The sequence below is a fragment of the Notamacropus eugenii genome, chromosome 4, assembly GCF_028372415.1.
Source record: "Notamacropus eugenii isolate mMacEug1 chromosome 4, mMacEug1.pri_v2, whole genome shotgun sequence".
In the NCBI taxonomy this organism is placed as follows: Eukaryota; Metazoa; Chordata; class Mammalia; order Diprotodontia; family Macropodidae; genus Notamacropus; species Notamacropus eugenii.
The window spans coordinates 67,635,594-67,658,161 of NC_092875.1; the positions used below are offsets into that span (position 1 = coordinate 67,635,594).

At 49.2% G+C, this 22,568-nt stretch overlaps 2 protein-coding genes across 7 annotated transcripts in view; both read left to right on the top strand.

The window, feature by feature from the left end:
• PDE4C (phosphodiesterase 4C) overlaps window positions 1-5,932 on the top strand; it is a 61,360-nt gene extending 55,428 nt beyond the window's left edge. For all 5 annotated transcript variants that reach the window (XM_072601658.1, XM_072601659.1, XM_072601660.1 and 2 more), the window contains 4 exons: window positions 411-565; window positions 1,369-1,491; window positions 2,192-2,374; window positions 2,604-5,932. In XM_072601658.1, the coding sequence (XP_072457759.1) occupies window positions 411-565; window positions 1,369-1,491; window positions 2,192-2,374; window positions 2,604-3,119 (977 nt within the window). In that variant the 3' untranslated portion in view covers window positions 3,120-5,932. The remainder of the gene's footprint in view (window positions 1-410; window positions 566-1,368; window positions 1,492-2,191; window positions 2,375-2,603) is intronic.
• Window positions 5,933-14,675: 8,743 nt separating this feature from the next.
• RAB3A (RAB3A, member RAS oncogene family) lies at window positions 14,676-22,452 on the top strand. 2 transcript variants are annotated; one of them, XM_072601673.1, is made up of 5 exons: window positions 14,676-14,884; window positions 16,945-17,172; window positions 19,851-19,969; window positions 20,091-20,215; window positions 20,903-22,452. In XM_072601673.1, the coding sequence occupies exons 2-5, from the start codon at window positions 16,945-16,947 to the stop codon at window positions 21,091-21,093; spliced, it is 663 nt and encodes a 220-aa protein (XP_072457774.1). In that variant the 5' UTR covers window positions 14,676-14,884; the 3' UTR covers window positions 21,094-22,452. The 2 variants fall into 2 exon arrangements, with proteins under 2 accessions (XP_072457774.1, XP_072457776.1); XM_072601675.1 differs by having other exon boundaries at window positions 14,746-14,884; window positions 16,868-17,172.
• Window positions 22,453-22,568: the final 116 nt, after the last annotated feature.

The following is a 22,568-nucleotide window of genomic DNA, read 5'->3' on the forward strand; positions in this document are numbered from 1 at the left end:
ATTGTGCAGTCATTGTAAATGACCCCAAACACTAAGTCTTTCCAACAAAAGGTCACCGTGTCCTAGACAACTCTCTAACACCTTAAGAGAAAAATTGCCAACTTGTATCAGGGAGGAAGTGTCCACACCTTTAGGATGCCTTGAGTGAGTCCTCTGGACCCTCCAAAAAAGCCCAGATCAGTAGCGATAACCACCAGCACCACCGTAATAAAAATACAGGTAATAATAGATCACCTGCACTAGTCCCATTTCAGGAAAAATCAAGGCTCAGAGAAAGGAACGAAGCTGCCCAGGGTCATACAGCAAGGTAGTGGGTTTGGGACCTGCGTCTGAGTCTCCAGGCTCCAGGCTCCCCAAGCCTTGCTAGATCGGTAATGCTGACACTCCTGTGCTGCCTCTGCATGTCTCAGACTCAGAGCTGGCCCTCATGTACAACGATGCCTCCGTCCTGGAGAACCACCACCTAGCTGTGGGCTTCAAGCTGCTCCAGGAGGACAACTGTGACATCTTTCAGAACCTGAGCCCCAAGCAGCGGCAGAGCCTGCGGAAGATGGTCATCGATATGGTGAGAGGGCCGAGGTGGGGAGGGGAGGAGGGCAGCAGACAGAACCCTGCTCTGGTGGGCCAGTGGGCTGGGGCCACGTCCCAGCTCTGCCCCAACACATACTAGGACCTGGAGAAAATCCTGTATCGTCTCTAGACCTCAGTGTCTCCCTCCATAAAAAGGAGGAATGTGTGCTACTTTATCTCTAAGGACCCTCCCAGCTCTGCTATTCTGTGTTCTATGTTCTAAGGGCCCTCCCAGCTCTGCTATTCTGTGTTCTATGTTCTAAGGGCCCTCCCAGCTCTGCTGTTCTGTGTTCTATGTTCTAAGGGCCCTCCCAGCTCTGCTGTTCTGTGTTCTATGTTCTAAGGGCCCTCCCAGCTCTGCTGTTCTGTGTTCTATGTTCTAAGGGCCCTCCCAGCTCTGATGTTCTGTGTTCCAAGAGCCTTCCCAATTCTGACATTCTGTGTTCTAAGGGCCTTTTTAGCTTTCGTATTTTGTGTTCTGAGGGAACTTTCAGCTCTCTAATCTCCCTAAGAGCCTCTCTACCTCCAGCATTCTATGCTTTCTATATTCTAAGGACCCACAGCTTCACACTGTTGTCTCTCCTAAGGACCTTTGGCACATTTTTACTCCTTAGGGCTCTCCCAGCTCTGTGGCTCTTTTAAGGTTAATTAACACTGGAAAGTTTCCAAGGCCCCTTGTTAGAACCGGCTCCAGGAGAGGAGGGTCATGCAGCTACACAGGGCTGACCCTACACCAGGAATCCAGGGCCTGGTCCCTTAAATGGCACCGTCTCACCCTGTTCTGCCTCCCCTTGGTAGGTGCTGGCCACAGACATGTCTAAACATATGAACTTGCTGGCCGACCTGAAGACCATGGTGGAGACGAAGAAGGTGACAAGCTTGGGTGTCCTGTTGTTGGACAACTACTCTGATCGGATCCAGGTGGGCAGCTGTCCCAGCAGCCTCATCCCTTCCCCACCCCAACCTGTGGAAGAGATCCCTGCAGGGCAGGAAGAGGAGTAACAGGGAGTTACAAGGAGGCAGGTTGCAGAGAGAGGTCAGGAAAGCCTTACCAGTGAAAGCTGTGCCACAAGGGAATGGACCTCCCTGTGGGCAGCCAGGGTCTTCACATAGAATCCATCCATCAACAAGCATTTATGACATGCCGCAAACAAGACTAGGCCCCAGAGATACAAAGACGATGAAAGTCTCCTTCCGTTCTAGTGGGAGAGACAACAAACGTTTGTGTGGATAGACGGACAGACAGACAGATCTGTCTGTGCAGCATAAATGTATTTTGTTTGAACCTGTCCATTGGGGTTCTCTTGGCAAAGGTACTGGAGTGGTTTGCCGTTTCCTTTTCTAGCTTTGCAATTAAAATTTGAGTCCTAGAGAAAAATCCCCCAGGTCCCTGACAGTTGTAATTTGACCTTGCTGACACCTAGGGCTTCTGCGTGCCAGAGGCAGGGACTTGAACTCAGGTCTTTGTGACATCCTATCTCAGTGTTATCTTATTAGCATTATTATTTTCATCCTCCTCATTTCTTATGTGGCCAAAGTGTTGGGGTGGGGTCTGGTCAGTCTGAGGAGGCTGTTTGACCTTGGCTGGGCCTCTGCCCTCTCTTGGCCTCTGCCACCTCAGGTCCTTCAGAATATGGTTCACTGTGCCGACCTCAGCAATCCCACCAAGCCCCTGGAGCTGTACCGCCAGTGGACAGACAGAATCATGGTGGAGTTCTTTCAACAAGGAGACCGGGAACGGGAGAAGGGCATTGAGATCAGCCCTATGTGTGACAAGCACACAGCTTCTGTGGAGAAGTCCCAGGTCAGATTCCTGGGGATGAGTAGCTTTTGGTTTCCAAAGAGCAAGGGATGGGTACAGATGCTGTCCTGTTTCTAGGGATGTTGATGAGGCAATCTGTTGAAGGTCCAAGTTGGGTCTAATCTGTCCCTGAACCTGGGATTGTCATTGGCTTTGCAGGGGGGAGGGGTACAATGGGGGCCCAGGGGCAGCATGCCCACAGCCTGCCAATGGGGTTAACTCCTCACCACAGGTGGGTTTCATTGACTACATCGCACACCCCCTGTGGGAGACCTGGGCTGACCTGGTGCATCCAGATGCCCAGGAGATCCTTGACACCCTGGAGGACAATCGAGAATGGTACCAGAGCATGATTCCCCGGAGCCCAGACAGCAGTAGCGGTGGTGGCCACGAAGCCACTCTGGCCAAGGGGGTTGACAAATTCCAGTTTGAGCTGACACTGGAGGAGGAGGAAGGAGAGCTGGAGGAAGAGACTGAAGAGCCCAGGAGCCAGGCTGAGGAAGGGGAGGAAGAGAACAGTGGCAGCGACTCCAAGACCCTGGCCACAGACGACTCAGAATCAGCCGAGGTAGAGCCACTGTCTCCAGAAGAGGAGGCCAGTCCTGAGGGAGAGAGGAGGCAACTCCAGGAGCCTGTGCCTTTGGATAACGAGAGGACGCTGTCCCAGGCCAGGGGCAAGAGCCTGCAGGAGGGGCACGGGGCTGTGGATCAAGAAGGCAACTTTACATTCTACCCCTTGGGAACGTAACAGGTGTTACTGCCCTCTCCCCTCCAGTCCTGGAACCGATTCTCAGACTTAGGACTTGGGGTGGGGTGGGAGGGATTATATAAAAAAAAATCTCCCTCCCAACTCTCCCCTCTCCCCTCTCCATCACTTTGCCCATGCCCCTGACCTAAACAAATTAAAAATATGAGGAAATGTCCCACTAAAACCAGAGCTGGGCCCCAGAGTAGAGCCGGGGTGCTTGGTCTAGACCTGGCCAGTCTCCTGGCATCACTACAGCTCCTCAGAGCTAGGGGACAAATTGAAGGAAGGAGGAGAGACAGGTGGCTGGACTCCTTTGTGGGAACCACAGCTGGGTAGGAGGGAAAAGCGTAGAGAGTGGGGGGGCGGGCGGGGATGAGAAAACAAAATGAAGAATAACTTTCCAGCACAGCTGTCCAGCATTGGAATGAGCTGACTTGAAAAGAAGTGAGCCTCCCTGTCCTGTGGAGGTATCTAAGTAGACATTTCAGTGGCATGCTTCTTTAGCAGGGGCAGGGCCTTCATTGAGGTCTCTAGATCTGTTTTCCTCAGCTTGTAAAAATATGGGTTGAATTCGATGATCTTATAGGCCCTTTCCAGTTCTAGACTATGACCAAGGTGGCTTTGAACCCTAGTCATATAAAGTTTGGCCCTTGGCCTGTATGTCAGTCCTCCCTCTGCCAACATCTGGCTAGCAGAGAGCAACTAGTGCCTTCCATGGTAGAACTGTGGAAGTCCCCATGGTCAGGACCTTGTACCTCCCTCAAGGTACAGCCCCTACCATAGAAGAATGGCTCACCCCAAGAGCTTTTTCTTAAGAACTAGGATTGTTCCTGACCTCTTCGCTAGCTGACACAGATTGGAAGCTCTCAGAAATGGCCCATTGAGGAAGCAATGAGGACGTTAGGGAGGGAAGCAGGGGAGGAAGTGTCTGGGAGCTAGAATTTGGCTCAATGAGGAGAACATCCTAAGGACTAAGGCTGGTCAGTAGTGGAATTAGCTGCCATAGGATATAGTGAGCTCTCCATCACTTGGGGCCTTTGAGCAAAGGCTCATATGACTGCCATAAATGTTATCCAGGGGATTTGTGATGGAGTAGCAGTGGGCCTAGAGACCCCCTTGAATTCCCTTTGGTTCTGAGATGCTGAGTAATTAGGAGTTGGCCTGGTTCCCAGTTGTTTTGCCCAGAGGTGTGATTCCCACCCCCACTCCCCCAACCCACAACCCTCCCCCCCACCCCCACCCCCCGCAAGGCTCAGAGCAGCCCTTTCCAGGCGCAGGCCCTAGCTCCAGCCTTCTGCTTCTCCCCCCTCCTCCCCCCCCCCCCCCCCCCCCCCCGCCCACCTAAGTAGAGGAAGGGGAGGGGGAGAGAAGACACAGGGGGCACAGAAGTAACTCCAATCCTCCCCCACCTTCCCCTCCTGCTCCCCTCAGGCGGGCAAGAGGGTAGTAGCACCTTGGACACTGCCATTTAATTTATTTTGACACTGGCTCACGTGTTTTTAAGATTTTTTTGTAGCTCACTTTTTTTTAAAGTAAAAACTTGGTCACACACACATACACAGCTCCAGGCCTGCTTTTCCGGGATGGATCTAGTCTGTGGACTACTGATTGCCCAAACTGGCCTTTCCCCAGGACTGACGGGGAGGGGTGTTTGTTCCAGGGGGTGGGATCTCCTGGAGGGGTGGAGAGAGGTGTGCCTTTTGGTGTAGTGGACAAATTAGGAGGCCTAGGTTCTAAGCCTAGCTCTGCCTCTACCTCACCGTGTACCCTGGGCAAATCATTTCCTGTCTTTTGGCTTCAGTTTCCCCAACCATAAAATTGGGGAGGGCAGGTTAAACTAGATTTTCAAATTTTCTCTTGCCTCTGACATGGCCTAAGGTTCCTCCCAGCTCTGACATCCTCTGTCCTAAGCTCCCTCCCAGCACTGACATTCTGGGTTCTAAAGGCCCTCCCTGCTCTGACATCCTGTGTCCTAAGTTCCCTCTCAGCCCTGGGTTCTAAGGGCCCTCCTAGTTCTGACATCTGTTATAAGGGCCCTCCCAGTTCTACAGTTCTGTGTTCTATGTTCTAAGGTCTCAACTTCAACATTGTAATCTGTGTTCTAAGATCCCTCCCAGCATTGTGTCCTGTGTTCTAAGGTCCCTCCCATTACTGTATTCTGTGTTCTAAGGTTCCTCTCAGCATTGTGTTGTGTTCTAATGTCCTTGTTCTATAGTCTTAAGAATGACACCTAAGCTCCCAGTCCTCTCTCTCTTCTCTCTCCTCTTTTTCTCACCCCTGTGTTTCTTCTGTTTTTCTCCCCAAGTCTGGGCCAGCCACTGCTGAGATTCCTAAGGGCTACAGAAACCATAAGTCTGGAATGAAGTGAGGCAAACCTGGCCTGGGGTCTCAGTGGAGAACTTTTCCTGCCTGTCCCTGTCACCCCTCCCCAGGCCCATGGTGCCCTGGCCAAGACACACCACACTTGGGATACAAGTGGGGAGGAGGGGAAGAAGCTTGATGTTAGAGGAGCTGGAGAGTCAGAACAGGTGGCTGAGGAGGATGCTGTGGCCTGGACCACTGCAGGACTCTCCAGTTAGGGGTTTGGGGAGGCCACCCCTTAGTCCATCTGCTCTGGCCTCCCCCATGCCTCTGCCTGGTGTGGGGAGGTAAGGTGGGGCCCACAGTTCCACCTGGCTCAGCAGAGAGACCCCAGGGGAGACTCCTTTCCCATCCTCTTAACACCCACCAGCCTCATCACCTGTCCTGGCTGCTTTTCCATCTCTTGTGTGTAAGGTAGACTTCAGATAAAAACAAAATCTTTGACAGCTTGACTCTGTGTGTTCTGTCTGTCCCTGTGCGTCTTGGTCTGTCCTGACACCCAGCAGCCCCCCATTATCCAAGGCCAAGCATAAACCTACCAGTACAGTTCAACAAACATGTAGGAAACACCTAATATGTGCAAGGCAACCAGAGAGGCCCTCAGATTCTTCCTCAGCATGAATTAGAAGAAAAAAGCCTGGACTGGGAGGCAAAAGGTGGAGTTCCAATCCCCTCCATGCTACCAACCAGCTTGGTGACTTGATCTCAATGAGCCTCAGTTTCCTTATCTGCAAAGTGAAGATCCCTGTTCTGCTGCTTTGCTAGGCTAGTCCACATTTCACAGACATTAAGAATCTAATAAAAATTTAAATGGGATGAATGTAAAGTCCTACACTTAGGCTCAAAAAATCAATTACATGAGGTCAGAGTGGCTTCAGAAGAGTGATTGTGAAGGAGATCTGGGGTTCTTGAGAGCTGTATGCTTGACAGGACACAAGTAACATGGTAGCCCTTCCTCATCCCACCCCCCACAAAAATATCCAATGCCATCATAAACTGTATTTTGGAAGGTAAAGATGGTATTGTCCAATTCTCCTGGTCAAATGACAGCTAAACTTTGAGTCTAGCTAGATCTAGGTCCATATCCTGGAGGGAATAGGGACAAACAAATGGCCAGAGGAAGGCAGCCAGACTAGCGATCAGGGCCATAGGATCCACTGAAGAAATTAGGGGTGTCTAACCTGCAAAAAGGGAGACTGAGGCAGGGCTGTGATCACTGACTTCTAACATCTAAAGGGCCTTCGAGGAGCCGAGGCCAAGAACTGGGCTTTCCATCTCCCATTTCTGGGTCCTTGCCCAGACTGTCCGCTGTGCCTGAAATGCACCTCCTCCTCTCCTCTTAACTTCTAGACTCTCCAGTTCCTTTCAAGACCTGTCTCACCCACTCACCATGGAAACCCTTTCCTTCATGGTCATTAGTGCTTTCTCCCTGGTTGTCCTGGGTGTTTGTATTTGGTTGACATGTTGTATTCTTCCAGAAGAACAAAAGACTTTTGTTTTTGTCTCTGTCTCCCTGACAGTCAGTTAGAAGTATTTATAAAGTACCTGTAGAGAGCCAAGAAGATCTGGGCTCAAGTGCAGCCCCTGACACCTACTAGCTGTATGACCTTCGATAAGTCCTTTAACTTATCAGTGCTCTAGGCAGAGATGATATATTTTGTTAAGTCATTTCAGTCATGTCTGAATCTTCACAACCCCATTTGGGGTTTTCTGGACAGAGATACTGGAGTGGTTTGCTATTTCCTTCTCCAGCTCATTTTACAGATGAGGAAACTGAGGCCAACAGAGTGAAGTGACTCTGAAGTCACACAGCTGTGTGAAGTCACACAGCTAGGAAGTGTCTGATGCTGGATTTGAACTCAGGAGTCTTGCTGGTTTCAAGGCCAGTGCTCTATCCACTATTTTCCCTTGCATGGACAATGCCCAGCTGCATGGGTAGAGGGAGTTTTCTCACTTGGAGGTTTCCTGTACCAATGACATCACAGGTCAAATTCCCATGCCTATGTCTGCCTACTATGTGTCAGGCAAAAAGTAAGTGCTTAATAAATGCAGAACTGGAATGGATTACCCATAGTGGGTGCTTTATAATGCCTGTGAAAGAATGACTTCATTCTGCACCTATTGTATACCACCCCCTCTATAGGGGTGTGGGGAACAGGGAAGGTGAAAGACCCCAGGAGGAGGCAGCCCTTCCCTGCTATTTTTTAGCCTGTTCTGTGGCTTAACCTTTCTCCCCTTCTTCTCGGTCCCAACTCCAAGCCTAGCCAACCTCTCCTACTCCCCTGCCTCAAGATCAGCTCATCAATGCCACCCAGTGGCCACTTTTGTCTTATCAGATTCAAGAGTCAGTCTTTAGGAAAATGGGGGAAAGTCAATTAATCTATCAAATAGTCACTCAGCAAATAGTGACAAATCCGGTCCCTTTCCAATACACAAGCCACCCTCCCCCCACTCCAAATGAGCATCCTGGGAAAGGTAATGATGCATAATGAGAAGAGCTCTGGGACTTTGCCCTGCAACCAGCTCCTTGGGTAACTTTGGGTAACCCACTACTCCATTCAGAGCCTTGTCAAGGTTGGAGAATGATTCTCCCTACTCTCCCTTTCTCCAAGCAATGTGGAAGAGCAAACAGTTAATAGATAAGAAAGCACTTTGTAATCATAAAGCCATAATGTATAGCTGATGGTGAAAATACCCCAAGGGATTTGAGGGACTGGATGATATAATCAGAAGAGGTCTGTATCTTAGCATCCTGAGGACTGAGGCTCAAACCTTGACTTTTCCACTCACTGCCCTTGTGTGACATTAAACAAGTTAGTTTACCTGTCTGGACTTTGGATTCCTCATCTGTAAAACAGGGGGCTTTTTTCCCCCATCCAACGCTAAATCTGTGAGTTTAGGATTTGAACTCAGGTCTCTCTGACTCCCTCTACTGAGCCACAGGTGCTAGGAGTCAGAGGCCAAAATCATAACCTAATCAATTCAATTCGACAAACAGTTACTAAGCCCTTTTCATCTTCTTCTCCCTGTAAAAAGGGGGGAAATGGCCTAGGTGATCTCTGAGGACCTCCCCAATGCAATATCCCAAGTTCTAACATGCTGTGTCCTTAGGGCCCTTTCAATTCTAAATTCCAGAATTGAAGGTTCAGGCTGAAGTGCCTTTTTGCTCAAGGGAGAAAGGAACCAATTATTTATTAAATGCCTATTATATGTCAGGCACTGTGCTAAGTGTTTTGCAGATATTGTCTCACTTGATCCCCACAACCACACTAGAAGGGAGGTGCTATTATTAATTTTTTTTAGAACTGAGGAAACTGAGGCAGATAGCAATTAAATGATTAGCCCAGGTAACATATGGAGTTAAGTGTCTGAGGCTGGATTTGAACTCTGATCTTTCTGATCCCAGCACTCTACCCATTTCACCACCTGGCTGCCTCAAACAATCACCAACAATCCTTCAATCAATAAGCCCATAATGTATAAACCCTATGCTAGAGCTAGCTCAAGGGTTCTACATTTTTCATTTCCTGAATCCTTTTGGCAGTCTAGTGGAAAAAGCCTCTGGACCCCTTCCCAGAATAATATTTTTGAATATGTAAAATAAAATATGTAGGATTTCAAAGGGAACTAAATAGACTTAAATAGTTAGCCAAAAAAAGTGATTTTAAAAAATTTTAATTAAAATTTAAAAATTTTTAATTTCAATTAAATTAATTAATTTTAATTTTTAATTTTTTACAAACTTTTTAAATTTTGGAATGGATAGAATCCACTAGATGGATGCCATTATCTTTCCCTCCCCCCATAAGCACTCCGTTTCCCTATGACTCTCCAGGGTACCACCATCCTCCCAGTCACCCAGGTTCAGAACGTGGCTGTCACCCTACTTTCTTCATTCTCATTCCCCTTCCATCTTATCACTAAATATCGTTCATCTCTCTAAGGTTCCTTCCAGCCGTGCATGCCCTCATTTAAGTGCAGGCTCTGGAATGCTCTGAGGATACACTGATTCTAGAAAAGGGCCTATAATCTTATTGGCTGCTTATGCCTTCCCGTGATGAAAACTGTAACCCAGCCAACAACCACTCCCCGGTGTGCTGCTCCTATCAGTCTTCCAAGTAGGAGCTACCCAAAATTCTGGAGGTCTTCAGAGGCTGCTAAGTATGGAGTTCAAGCATCCATGTGCCTTAGTTACTCTTAGTGTACACCCAACTCACAACCTTAGACAGGAAGATGAGGAATGTCACTCATGTCTTCACTAAGATCCTTACTGATTTTAATACCAATTATCATCAAATCCAACCAGGCACTGAAGTACGTATTATGTGCAGAGAGCTGAATTCTGCACCAAGACAGAAATGAAAATCAGATCCTACCCTAGGGGAACTTTCATTGGTTTCAGAGGATCCAGTCATAAAAGCATTCCTTCTGTCCATTCTGACCTGGTCTGAGATAATCATGCAGTGCCATTCTTGTCTTTGTCCATCAATCACTAAGCATTTATTAAGTACCTCCTATACTCTAGGCACTGGGCTAGGCCTTGGGGAGTATCTCTTCTACTAGGAGAGATACAGTGCTCCTGGATAAGTGATATTGGCTATTCACATAATAAATAAAAGTTATTTCAAGGGGAAGAGAGGAATATGGGGGCAGCACTAACCAGTGGGGTATAAGAAAGGCTCTTCAAAGAGTTAGTCCTTGAGTTAAGCTTTGAGGCCCTAAGAAATGGAATTTCATGGATGGAAAATAGTGGTTGTTCAGCTGGTTCTTCAGTTACATCCAACCCTTTGTGACCCCGTTTGGGGTTTTCTTGGCAAAGATACTGGAATGGTTTGCTATGTCCTTCTCCAGCTCATTTAACAGATGAGGAAACTGAGGCAAACAAGATTCAGTGACTTGCCCAGGGTCACATAGCTAGTAAGTGTCTGAAGCCAGACTTGAACTTGGGAAAATAAGTCTTCCTGACTCCAGGTCTGGCACTCTATGCATTGTGGTGCCACTGAGCTGCCCTGGAAACAGTAAGTCCATTTGGCTGCAACATAGAGTGTGGGAAGGGAAGTAATCTGTGATCGGCCTGGAAAACTAGGCTGGAGCTGAATTGTGAGGTGCTTTAAGTGCTAAATGAAGGAGTTTGGGTTTCATCCCATAGGCAATAGGAAGCCATTTGTTTTTATTTTTTTGGAGAAGGGAGAGAAAGTCAAACAGGGTTAAGGCCCAAGGTCACCCAGCTAGTGTCAAGTATCTGAGGCTGGATTTGAACTCAGGTCCTCCTGACCCCAGGGCCAGTGCTCTATTTACTGAGCCACCTAGCTGCCCCTCATAGGGAGCCATTTAAGCTTCTTGAGTGACATGATTGGGTCTGAGCTTCAAGAATATTCGTCTGACATCTGTATAGAGGACTGATAGATTAGAAAAAAGGAAAGTATGGATGTCGGGAGACCCACTGCATGAGAACCCACCTTTCCAAAAGTGCATCCATCTTTCTTAATATGCAACTGGCCTCCCTCCTCTTCTGATGGAGTACCTTTTTCTAACAAGCATCATAGGAGACTTGGTGACATGTTGGGCCTAAACAACTCCCACTTCTGCTGTACTTTACACATTTATAAAGCACTTTTCTCAAAATGTCATTCTGGGATGAGTATAGGGGTTGTTATATCCATTTAACAGATGAGGGACCTGAGGCGCAGAGAGCCGGGTCTCCCAGCTACGGAGTGTTAGAAGCAGAATTCAAAGCCAAGTCACCAGACTTGTAGCTCTCTTTTCACCCTTTCATTTAGTGAGTGAAAGAAATAAAGATATTATAGAGTCTAAGGGGAGATTGGACATATACAGGAATGAGTGGACGAACCCATGCCAACCCTGTAGGACCATCGCCCTGGGATTCCACTCACCAGTTCTGTGCCTTCCCTGTCTAGTGCCCTTCTCCCTGGTCAGCACTGCCCCCAAGGTTCTGTCTTCGTCCATTGGAATGTAGGCTCCCTGAGGGAAGGGACAGGACTCGTATCCCTAGAACCTAGTTCAAGGCCTGGTCAGTTAGCAAGTGCTACTTGGTTAACGATTTTCCATTCTTTCAAGGTCAAGTGTGAAAGAAACAAAGCAAAGATTTAGATAAAAACCTTGAGGAAAATTCAAGGAGGTGTCAATCAGTTTCTTCTGTGGCTTCTCTTCTCATTTGGGCCTTGAAGAAACAGCAAGATGAGTGTCAGGCTGGGGGAGGAGGGAAGGGGGGGTTCAAAGGAGGCAGGATCTGGCAAGCCAAGACCTGGGAAGTAGGAGTCTTCAGTCTAGACCTCCCAGCCAGAGGGCCTTCTCTGGCTATTCTGACAGATCGCCATTTACTCCTAGAACAAAGCTCTGCATACGCTAGATGCTTAATAAACATTCCTTTAATTGAACTGGATTGTTGGCAAACATGGGCGCTTACTTTGCTGTTTTTCCATTAAGGATTCATTCCTGTGTGGCCTATGATATCTCAAGCAATCCCATGACTTGTCTGTTTTTCTAAAGAAAATAGCCCAGGGAGAGAAGGGAGGAAGGAGGGGAAGGATCTTCTGTGGCTTAAGAAAGGGGTGGGTGTGTGGTAGTGAGGCAACTTGGCCAGGTAGGCAGGAGATCTGGGTTCGGACTCTAACTGTGCCACTGACTTTGTGGCCCTAATCAAGTCACTTCCCTTGTCTCTCATTCTTATCATCTGTGAGATAAGTGAGTTCAGCGGTCTCTAAAGTCTCTTCCTGATCTAGAATTTCATGTCTTATATAGTCTATGATCCTACTATAGCATTGTCCTAGGGGCTCCCCATCTCTTGTAACCTGCACTTGAAGGTTCCTCCCAGCTCCCTCTGAGCTCTGACATTCACTGCTCTTTGTTCCAAGTCCCTGCCTGTCCTTGATTCGATCAACAACGGCTAAGACCTAAGACCCTTGGCTTTGAAGTGCCTGGTTTTCTTTTATTCCTTCTCTTCCTCCCCCTATCCTATTGTCCCCCCAAACCCATCCAGGGTTACTCCCTCTCTTGTGTTCTCTTCTCCCCATCTGAGCACTGGCCCTTGGGTCCTGAGACTGCTGGGATTCCTCAGAGCTGCAGAGGCCAGAACCCCAGGGATGCAGTATGGTGGGACCCGGCTGGAGTCTGTGACATAAAGAGCTCACAAGCTCAGAGCTGGTCCATCCTTCTTCCCCATCAGCTGGAGCGATATACTTCACAGGGTTAGTCTCAGAGGAGGTGGAGATATAGGTAGTCAGTCACCAGAGAGAAGCAAGGTTTGAGCTGCAGCAGGGCTCTGGGTTCCCAAGTGTGTTAAAGCTGTGGCTTCAGAGAAATCTGAACTGGGCTCTGTAATGCTTTTTCTTCTGCCGAAACAATGCTATTGTTGGGCTGTTTTTCATTGTGTCTGACTCTCCGTGACTCCATTTGGGGTTTTCTTGGCAAAGATATTGGAACGGTTTGTCATTTTCTTCTCTGGCTCATTTTATAGATGAGGAACCTGAGGCAAACAGGGTTAAGCAGCTTTTCCAGGGTCACACAGCTAGTAAGTGTCTGAGAACAGATTTGAACTCAGGAAGATGACTCTTCCTGATTCCAGACCTGGCACTCAATCCACTCTACCACCTAGCTGACCCTAACAATGCAAAGAAGCATAAAAGTCAGGTTCCCCTACACACACACACACACACACACACACACACACACACACACACACACACACACACACACACACACCCCTCCAGAATCAAATATAAAATCCTCTGTTTGGCTTTTAAAGCACTTCATAACCTGGTCCCCAGTCACCTTATACCCTTCAAGTCTCACCTAAAGTCTCACCTTCTGCAGGAGGTCTTTCCCAGTCTTTCTCTGTCTGATTTATTCTTTCTCTATATGGTTTGTACAGTTGTTTGCATGGTGTTCTTCCCATTAAGCTGTTAGCTCCTTGGAAGCAAAGATTGTGTTGTTACACTCATTCCTATCCCATCGATTCACCCAGGGCTTGACACAGAGTAGGTACTTAATAAATGCTCCTTGACCTGACTCTAGTTCTGTAACTTCAAGTTCAATGCTCTTTCCCCCTTGTCTTTCCGTTTCCTTGGACTCACTTGCACCAAAGATAGGATTTCTTTACTTTATGTCCTGGACCTCTTTGACAATCTGGTGAAAGGTATGGCCCCTGTGTCAGAATGTTTTTAAAAACTATATTTCAATCAGAGATTAATAAATCAAAGGTGTAATTTTTCCCATCTAAATTCAGGTTGACAACCTCCTGCTTTTCCAGTTCTGAGAATCTACATGACATTATTTTGCTTAAAATCTGCCCAGTGCTCTGCACACAGCAGGTCTTCAAAATACACTTGTATTGGTGGAGCTTTAATTCCCTCGGATGTGACAGATCACTGGTCAGGGGGTCCTTCAGCTGGTAAGGAGTTCCTCACTGAGTCTCACCGTTCAGAGTTGTTCTGAGGGTCATAGGGCCCCCATCAAGGACCCAGTTCTTCGTAAATCATTTTTCTTTTATTCCCCCCTATTCCTCTCCTGGTTTCCTAGGGAAAGTTTTTCACAGAATAACATTCTCCCATCCTCCTTCACTCCCCCAATGACAGAGAGCGCCCTAGGGAATCTATTCTTAGCTCCCCCCTTTTTCCCCTGGAGGCTGCAGGGCCCTCTCAGCCTCCCCGCCCGCCCCCCGCCCCCTCAACCGGAGGCTCCATCTGTCTCCCCCGCCGCACCCCATGACAGCTCTGGGAGGCAAAGCTGGAGGGGGAGGGGCGGGGGTGGAAATGGGGGGCGGGTCTCTTTTGTGGGTGAGGCAGGCGGCCGGGGCTCCCAGTCTGACTCATGGCCACTTGTCTTCCCCTGGGCTTAGGTCGGTTTGCCCTCACACTCTGGTGGAAGCAGCCCAGGGGATGCGTAGGGCTCAGAACCCATCCACACACCCACCCCCCAAGTCTGCAGCCCAGTATCCCCAAAGTCTTGGTCCCTAGTCATTCCCATCCTTTAATTCTCTCCCCACCCCCACCCACCAGCAGGGCGGGGCAGGGCGGGGTCCAAGGAGAAAGGCAAGCGCTGATTGGCGGTTTGTGACAGGGAACGCTCTCCCAGTGGGCAGAAGGACGGGGGTGGGGACTGGCACGAAGCCACGCCTCCTTCCCGACGCCAGTTTATCCAGTGGTGAGGAGGAGTTCCCTTAGAGAAGGGTCTGCATGCAAGGCCCCGCCCCCTCCGCGCCCGTGCGTCATCGGCTCATCTGCATGGGAGGCTCCGCCCCGCTCTTTGCAGGACGTCACTGGGTTCTGCAGGGGCCCGAGCCACCCGAGCCGCGGGAGCCGCCGGACCCTCTAGAGCTACTGAAGCCTTCGCCGCCGCATTGGTGCAAGGGAGCCAGGCTGCTGCAGACTGCGCGCTAGAGCGAGGTGAGTGCAGGGGGCGCGCCCTGGGTCCGGAGCCCGGAATCCCTTCGGGGCTGCCCCCACCCCCCAATCTGGGCTATGCATCTCGGCCGCCGGTCGGTACATCTCCCTCATCCCATAAATGTCCACCCCCGCCGAGGTCCATGCGTCCCCTCCACCCCGGGCTGGTCCGTGCATCCCACCCTCCCTGGATCCGAGAGTCCCTGGCCCCCGCCTTGAGCCCAGTAACCTTCATTTGACATAAGGAGGGAGGTGTCATAGGGACCATCCCGCGCCAAGGGATCCGCATCCTTTCCTGGGGGCGGGGGCGGGGGACTCCATCTGCTCCCCTCCCCCCTCTTTCCTCCCAGCCCCCTCCTGGTGTGATTGGGCATGGAGTGGGGCGGGGGATTAGGATTTGGAGGAGTGTCCGCCGGTGTGCGGCTGCGTGCTCTTGTGTCTCGAGGTATGCGTGTTTCTTGTGTGTGCGTGTTGGTTAGCGTGCGTTTGCTTGTGTGTCTGCCTTTGTACATACCACTTCTATGCGGTGAGGGTCCAAGTGTGTAAGTCGATCTGTGCGTGTGTATCGGAGTCTCTATGTGCCCTCACCCGGTGGAGTCACCTGACGGTACCCGACTATCTCAGCCTGGCCTTGACAGAGAACGTTCGCGTCCTGGGTGCCCCTAAGTCTGTTATGTATGGATGTGTATGCGTCATTCCTCAACAGCTGCAAGGTGCGGATGGTTCCTCTCGCTGGAGAGGCTGGAATAAGACCGGGGTCTGGGCCCTGGCTGGGGACCGCTCCAATGGGGCATCTTTCGTTAATAAAGCCTTGCAGGGCCTGGGGAGGCCAAAGCTTGAAGGATGGATTGAGAGGCGGGGCTGAGGCTGCGCAGAGAGTATCCTCCCCTCTCCCTTTCTCCCCACCTTTCCCTGACACATCCGTGCGCTGGCTGGAGGGGACTGGAGAGGATAGAGTTACTCTTCAGGGCTGATAAAAGTTGAACCAAGTGTAGGCTTGCCCTACCTAGGGTTCTAGACCTGCCCTATTCGAGGCTCTAGAATTGTCCTGCCTTGGGAACTACCCTACCACATCTTAGAGTCGCCTTAACTTTCCTACACCCGCAAAGAATTCATCCATCCTGAGTCCAGGGTGCATTCTTAAGGTATGGTGCAGAGGAAATAAATTAAGGTCCAACTAGAGCCTTCTTGTCTGGGGCTCCTACCCAGAAATCCCTCCTCAGGGGAAGCCTTGAGGGATTGGGGAAAATAAGAGTGACCTGTTGGGTTTCAGAATCTCTCCCTCTTCCTCCTCCAACCCTATCTCTGCTCTCTAAAGTCTCTGAATGGTAGTGCAGACCACCCCTTTTTTGGCACCTGGATAAAAATAGCTAGTATTCATCTCATACTTCAGCTATAAGGAAATGAACCCATGTCTTTTAGGGGCAAGTGCATTGTTCTCCGAATCAAGACAGCCAGGCCAGAGCCCCCAGTCTGACAGTTGCAGTAATGATGATGGTAGCTAGCATGTATCTTTTCTATCCATTTTCTCCTTTGATTCTCACCACTGCTCTGTGAGGCAGCAGCAGTAGCAGCAGCTGACAATCATCTAGCACTTTAGGGCTCGAAAAGCTGCATTATCTCATTTAATCCCCATAATAACCCTATGAGGTAGCTGCTTGTATTACCCCCATTTTACAGATAAAGAAATTGAGGCTCAGAGAGGTTTATTGACTTGCTCGTGGGCATACAAATGCTGTGTCAAATGTAGGATTTGGTACAGATCTAGCTGACTTCAAATCCAGCACTCCATTCACTATCCTGTCCTGCCTCTTGGAACATCCCTTGACTAGTTCTATTGCCTATGGCAAGTCTCCCTCTCTAAGCCTGAGTTTCCCCACTTGTAAAACTCATATATTTTCACTAGCTTCTCCAGGGAGTTGTCAGGAAAGCCCTTTCACCTCTAAACATATCCCCACCCTGTGAGCTACCCCTCTCTCTCTCCAGAGATCTCAGCTTCTCCCCATAGTTCAACCAAACCCTCCAACTCCACCCCCTGGGGCCTCTGCCTCTCCTGCCTGCAGATGGCATCAGCCACAGACTCCCGCTATGGGCAAAAGGAATCCTCCGACCAGAACTTTGATTACATGTTCAAGATTCTCATCATTGGGAACAGCAGTGTGGGGAAGACATCCTTCCTATTCCGGTATGCTGACGACTCATTCACTCCAGCTTTTGTCAGCACCGTGGGCATAGATTTCAAGGTGAAGACCATCTATCGAAATGAGAAGAGGATCAAACTGCAGATCTGGGTGAGCCTGGGCTATGAGGGGGCCAAGAGCTGGGATGGATGGGGGCCTGAGGCAACCCAGGACCAGGACCTCAAGTGAGATGGAGCAGAGACTCAGGAGACAGAACAAATCAGGTTTTGTCAGTGTTCCACTGAGCTGAGGCTCTCATCCACTTGGGTATTCTAAAGGGGCAGCCATAAAGGCATAGAATCCCAGAGCTGGAAAAGGACCCCTGCTAGCATGAATCCTACCCATGGGAGCACAGGCAAGTCACTTAACCTCTGCTGGGACTCACTGTCTTCATCTGTAGAATGAAGGGGTTGAATGTTCAATAAGGTGCCATCTAACTATGTATCTATGAGGCTACTGTCCCTATGACTTGTGCTGAAGCAAGAAGGAAGGAAACATTAAGTGTTTACTGTGCTAAATGCTTTTTTACAAAGATTATCTCTTGATCCTCACAACAACTCTGGGAGGTAGGTGTTATTGTTATCCCCTTTTACAGTTAACAAAACTGAGGTAAACTGAGGAAACTAAGTTAAGTGACTTGTCTAGGGTCACACTGCTGGTAATATCTGAGGCTGGATTCAAATTTAAGTCTTCTTGACTCCAGGCCCAGGGAACTATCCACTGTGCCACCAGCTGCCTCAGGAAGTCCCCCTTACAACAGCTTTGATGAAGGCTGGAGGAGGCTCACATAGCCCCTGCCCTTCCTCTTCATCAGGCCATCAAGGTTGCCCATTTTGCTTTAGGAGTTGACTTTTGATTATATCTTTTTCCCATTTCCATCACTACTATGTTCCCTTTCCCATTTCCATCAATGAACCCTCACATTACAAAGAAAAAGCTAGACAAAATCAACATAGCGACCTTAAACAACATTCTGTCCCCACAGTCCTGTCTTTCCTATAAGGAGAGGGATTAGTCTTCATCTCTTCTCTGGGGCCAAGATTGCTCATTATGATTACTCAGGATTTGGGTTTCCATTTTGATTATCCCTGTGTCTGTTTCTCCTGGTTCTGCTTATTTCCCTTTTAATCAGTTCATACAACTCTTCCTGTGCTTCTCGGAATTCCTCATAACCATCATTCCTTACTATGTAACAATATCCAGTCACATTCATAAGTCACAGGTTAATTATTCCTCAGTCAATAGCTTGGAACAGCTTAGGTTATTAGCAAATTCTTCCTTATATTGAACTGAGATCTCCTTTCCCAGAATTTCCACCCATTGCCTCTAGTTCTGCCCGCCTAGGTGCAAGCAGAATAATTGGTCAGTTGATAAACATTTATTAAGCACCTACTATGTGCTAAATCACACTGTGCTAAGTGCTGGTATATGGAGTAAATCAGCAGATGCCCATCTGATATATTAGAACAGGTATTATGCCCTGTTCTATCTCTAAACTTCTCTAGTTCTTGTCACAAGTCCAGATGAAGTAGAAAGAGTACTGAATCTGTGCAGTCAGATCTCCATTTCAGTCATGTTTACTAGCTGGAGGAAATGACTTTGGATAAACATTCCTCTTCTGAGTCTCAGTTTTCTGGGTGCAGACAATAGTACTCGCACCACTGCCCTTCCCAGGGCTCAATCCCAGTTCCAACACTGACCAGGGTTTTCTAACTGGACTTTGAAGGTTTTCATCCCCTTGGGATGCTGGGGGTGAATGGAGAAGAGTGCAAAGCAGGCTGGCAGCCAAGGGCCTGAGAGTGGGGAAATCCATGTTCCATTCTCAGCTCTGTGGGGCTGAGGCACTGAGCATCTCTGGGCCTGTCTTCTCACCAATTAAATGGATCTGATGACAATTTGTGCTCTGCTCACCTCATGAGGCTGGTGGAGGGGGGCTTCCTTCCAAAGAAGGGGTATCCTATCCTTCTGTTCAGGAACCTAAGCTTTTGGATACAAGGGAAAACAGGTCCTCGAGGGGCTCAGTCTAGTGGGGTAGGGGTGGGTAATAAGGCCAGTGTGGTACTGGAGAGAGAATCCTGCCAGAAGGCAGCATAGAATAGGAGAGGGCTAGACCTGACTTCAAATCTTGCCTCAGATACCAGCCCTTTCACCCTGGGCTGGGCCTCAGCTTCTTTGACTATAAAATAAAAGGATTAGATCTGATGACCTCAAAGGCTGCATGATTCCCCACATATGTAGTCTGAAAAGCCCAAGTCAGAGCCCAGATGGGGAGACTCTGCCACTGACTGTGTGGCCTTCACCAAGTCCTGTCCTTACTGGGTCTCCATTTTTGCAGTGGTAAAATAAGGCTAGACTTTCTTTAGGCTTTCTCCAAGCACCTCCCAGTATCTAGTCTCTGGACTCTTGAGGCAGTATGGTTGGGGTCAGGGCCAAATGGAGGGGTCTTTGTGCTCAGGGCTGGAGTCCAGAGAAGGCAAAGTTCTATGTTATTTGGGGTCGGGAGAGGCTTTGGAGAGTAAGTAGCATTTAAACTGGGTCTAGAAGGATCCTGGATAGGTCAAGAGTAGCAGAGGGGAGCTCAGGAGGGAGAAAATTTGGAGTGTTCAGTAGCGCACTGGTGCCTCTGTCTGGCAGCCTGGATAGGGCAAAAGTTTAATAACTGGTAAGAGATAAGGAGATAAAAGATAAGGGGAATATGGCCAGGCAGCCTGGTAATCAAAGTAAAGCTATTTAGATAGGAGCTGGGCCCAGTTCTACGAAGGCCCCACTCAAGACTCTCTACTCTTCAGGACACAGCTGGGCAGGAGCGATACCGGACCATCACCACAGCCTACTACCGAGGGGCCATGGGCTTCATCCTCATGTATGACATCACCAATGAGGAATCCTTCAATGCTGTCCAGGACTGGTGAGCCACATGCCCTCCTGGGTTGCTCCAGGGCCTGGCATTTCTAGATGCCATCTCTGGTGGCAAGCTGGTTTCTGCCCTCTTCCCTAACCCTGAGCCACTTCCTTCCTGTGCCTGCCAGGTCAACCCAGATCAAGACATACTCGTGGGACAATGCACAGGTGCTGCTTGTGGGAAACAAGTGTGACATGGAGGATGAGAGGGTAGTCTCCTCTGAGAGGGGCCGGCAGCTAGCAGAGCACCTGGGTAAGTGACAAGGCGTGGATGAGGGAATCATGTCAGGAGATGAAGGGTCAAATCTCAGTTCCCAAATTTACCAAGTGGTGATTTCCTTTCTAGGCCTCCTCTCCCACATTCAGGAGGCTGGACTCTAGGATCTCTTCTCAGATGTGGTGAAACAGGAAAGGCATTGGTCTACCAGTCTAGACTTGGGTTCCAATTTCAGTTGGAACACTGCATGGCCTTTAGTCACTATTCCCTGCCCAATCCATTTTCTTCTGTTCAGTGTATGTTGGACTAAACCAAGGGCTGGTTCTTATCCTTCATGACCTGGATCCCTCTTGCAGGCAGTCCAGTGAAGCCTTGGACCCCTTCACAGAATGTTTTTAAATGCATAAAACAAAATACATAGGATTACAAAGCAAATTCACTATGTTGAAAGTCCTCAAAATATTCAAAAAACCAAACACAGACCTCAAGTCTATCTTTGTACCCCTGGGGGACTGTTGGACACACTTCATTTCAGATCCCCTGAATTAAATTATTTCAAGGTCTTTCAGCTCTGGCATTCTGGAATTGCAGAGTCCCCAAATCTGCCTTCCCCCATCCTAGCTCAGTCCTGTTAGGTGGGAGGGAGGAGTAGTGGGGAACCTATGTTATCCCAACAGGGATGCTGCTCCAGGCTCAGTTTCTTTCTCCTCTCCTTTTGGCCAGGATTTGAGTTCTTTGAGGCCAGCGCCAAGGACAATATCAATGTGAAACAGACATTTGAGCGACTGGTGGACATCATCTGCGAGAAGATGTCAGAGTCTCTGGACACAGCCGACCCCGCCGTGACTGGAGCCAAGCAGGGCCCTCAGCTCACAGACCAACAGGCACCCCCACATCAGGACTGTGCCTGTTAAGGCCCTGGGCCCAGGCTCTGTCCTCTCTTCAACAGTCACTAGCATTCCCCGTCCTGCTCTCCCACGCCAGATGGGTCACCCTCCTTGTGTGCCCCTCACTCCCTCACTCTAGGGCCATAGAGCCCAAAGCCCACAGTGAGAGTGGGGCCCATCGGGGAAGGATGGGCCTAGTTTGTCTTTCCAGCCTCCTCCCTCCCTTAGTCTCTCCAGCGCTCTTAGGAGCTTCTATTCCTGTAACTTATTTAATTTATTAAGCTATTTATTTATTTATTTGGAGTCTTGTAAAAGGGACTAGGCCCCACTCTGCAAGCCCGTCTCTGCACCCCCAGTCCGATCCTTCCCCTCCTCCAACAGGCTGATCTCCTTAGCCCAGAACAGTAGGGAGAAGCAAGCCCTACCCAGGCCCCACTTTCGGGATGTTCCTTCCATTTCCTCCCATCTGCTGGGTCCCTCCTCACTTCCTGGCCTCAGTTCCTTGTAGAAATCCATCTCCTTCCTCTTGCTGTCTTCCTCCTTGTACATATTTGAGACTGAACCCTGTACATAGGATTAGTGAGTGGTCCTGGTGTGTTCCATGCTGTGCTGACTTGTGCCCATGGATTTCTTGTAGCCACTTGGTGTCAGTGTAATATCACTTGTAAAACCTAGCATTTCAGAGTTTCAGCGTTTCAGGGCATAACGTTAGGGACAGAGAAGCTAAGCATCAGCAGTCTCATAGCAAACTGCTTCTCCTCCTGTCTCTGGGGGTAGATGGCAGAAGCAGGCTGGATGAACTTGAGGCTGGGAGCCTCCAACTCTTCATGTGACCTCTCTGGGCCTGCTCAGGTTTGCACAAGATTTCGGGCTTGGGTCTCATGCTCAGGAAGGCCTGGTCTGGCTCCGTGGCTGGTGCGTTTCATTTCGCTTTAATTACTAAGAATACACTGGACAGGGGCAGAAAGTGGCCCCAACCATCCCCAACTCCCCTTCAAAGTCCTGGGACATTTTTTGGGGGGGAGGGGGACACCAAGGAGCATGTTTCCTTCAGGCTGTCTGCTCCCATGTGTTTGTATAACTGTTTCACGTGAAGAATGTGAGTTAGTGACTGTATCAGCAACAAAACCTGAGTATCACTTCTTTTTCTTTTTTGGGGGAGTGGGTGGGTGGGGTTATGGGAGTAAGGGGTATGTGCCCATGCAGATCCCTGAACGTTAACCTAGCAAAAGCTCCTCTTGGTGTGGTTTTCCTGATGACCTTCTGGGGACAGCTACACTATACTGTACAGATGTGACAAGTGTCAAACAAGGCTGTTTCCTAAATTACTGTATCACAGAAGTGTCGTGAGAACAATAAAATCCTGCTGAGCCCGGGTTGGCTGGAGGTGTGAAGGCTGCTATCCCCAAAGCTCTCAGAGTTACTCTCCCCTCATGAGACAGTAATGAGATCCAGTTTTCTTGACTCTTCATCCAAACACATAAGCACACAACCAAGTCATA

Coding starts and splice junctions, on each gene's coding strand:
- RAB3A (XM_072601673.1), top strand. CDS start 16,945: ATGGCATCAGCCACAGACTCCCGCTATGGGCAAAAGGAATCCTCCGAC. Junction 17,173..19,850: donor GGATCAAACTGCAGATCTGG/GTGAGCCTGGGC, acceptor TCTACTCTTCAG/GACACAGCTGGGCAGGAGCG. Junction 20,216..20,902: donor GCAGCTAGCAGAGCACCTGG/GTAAGTGACAAG, acceptor CCTTTTGGCCAG/GATTTGAGTTCTTTGAGGCC.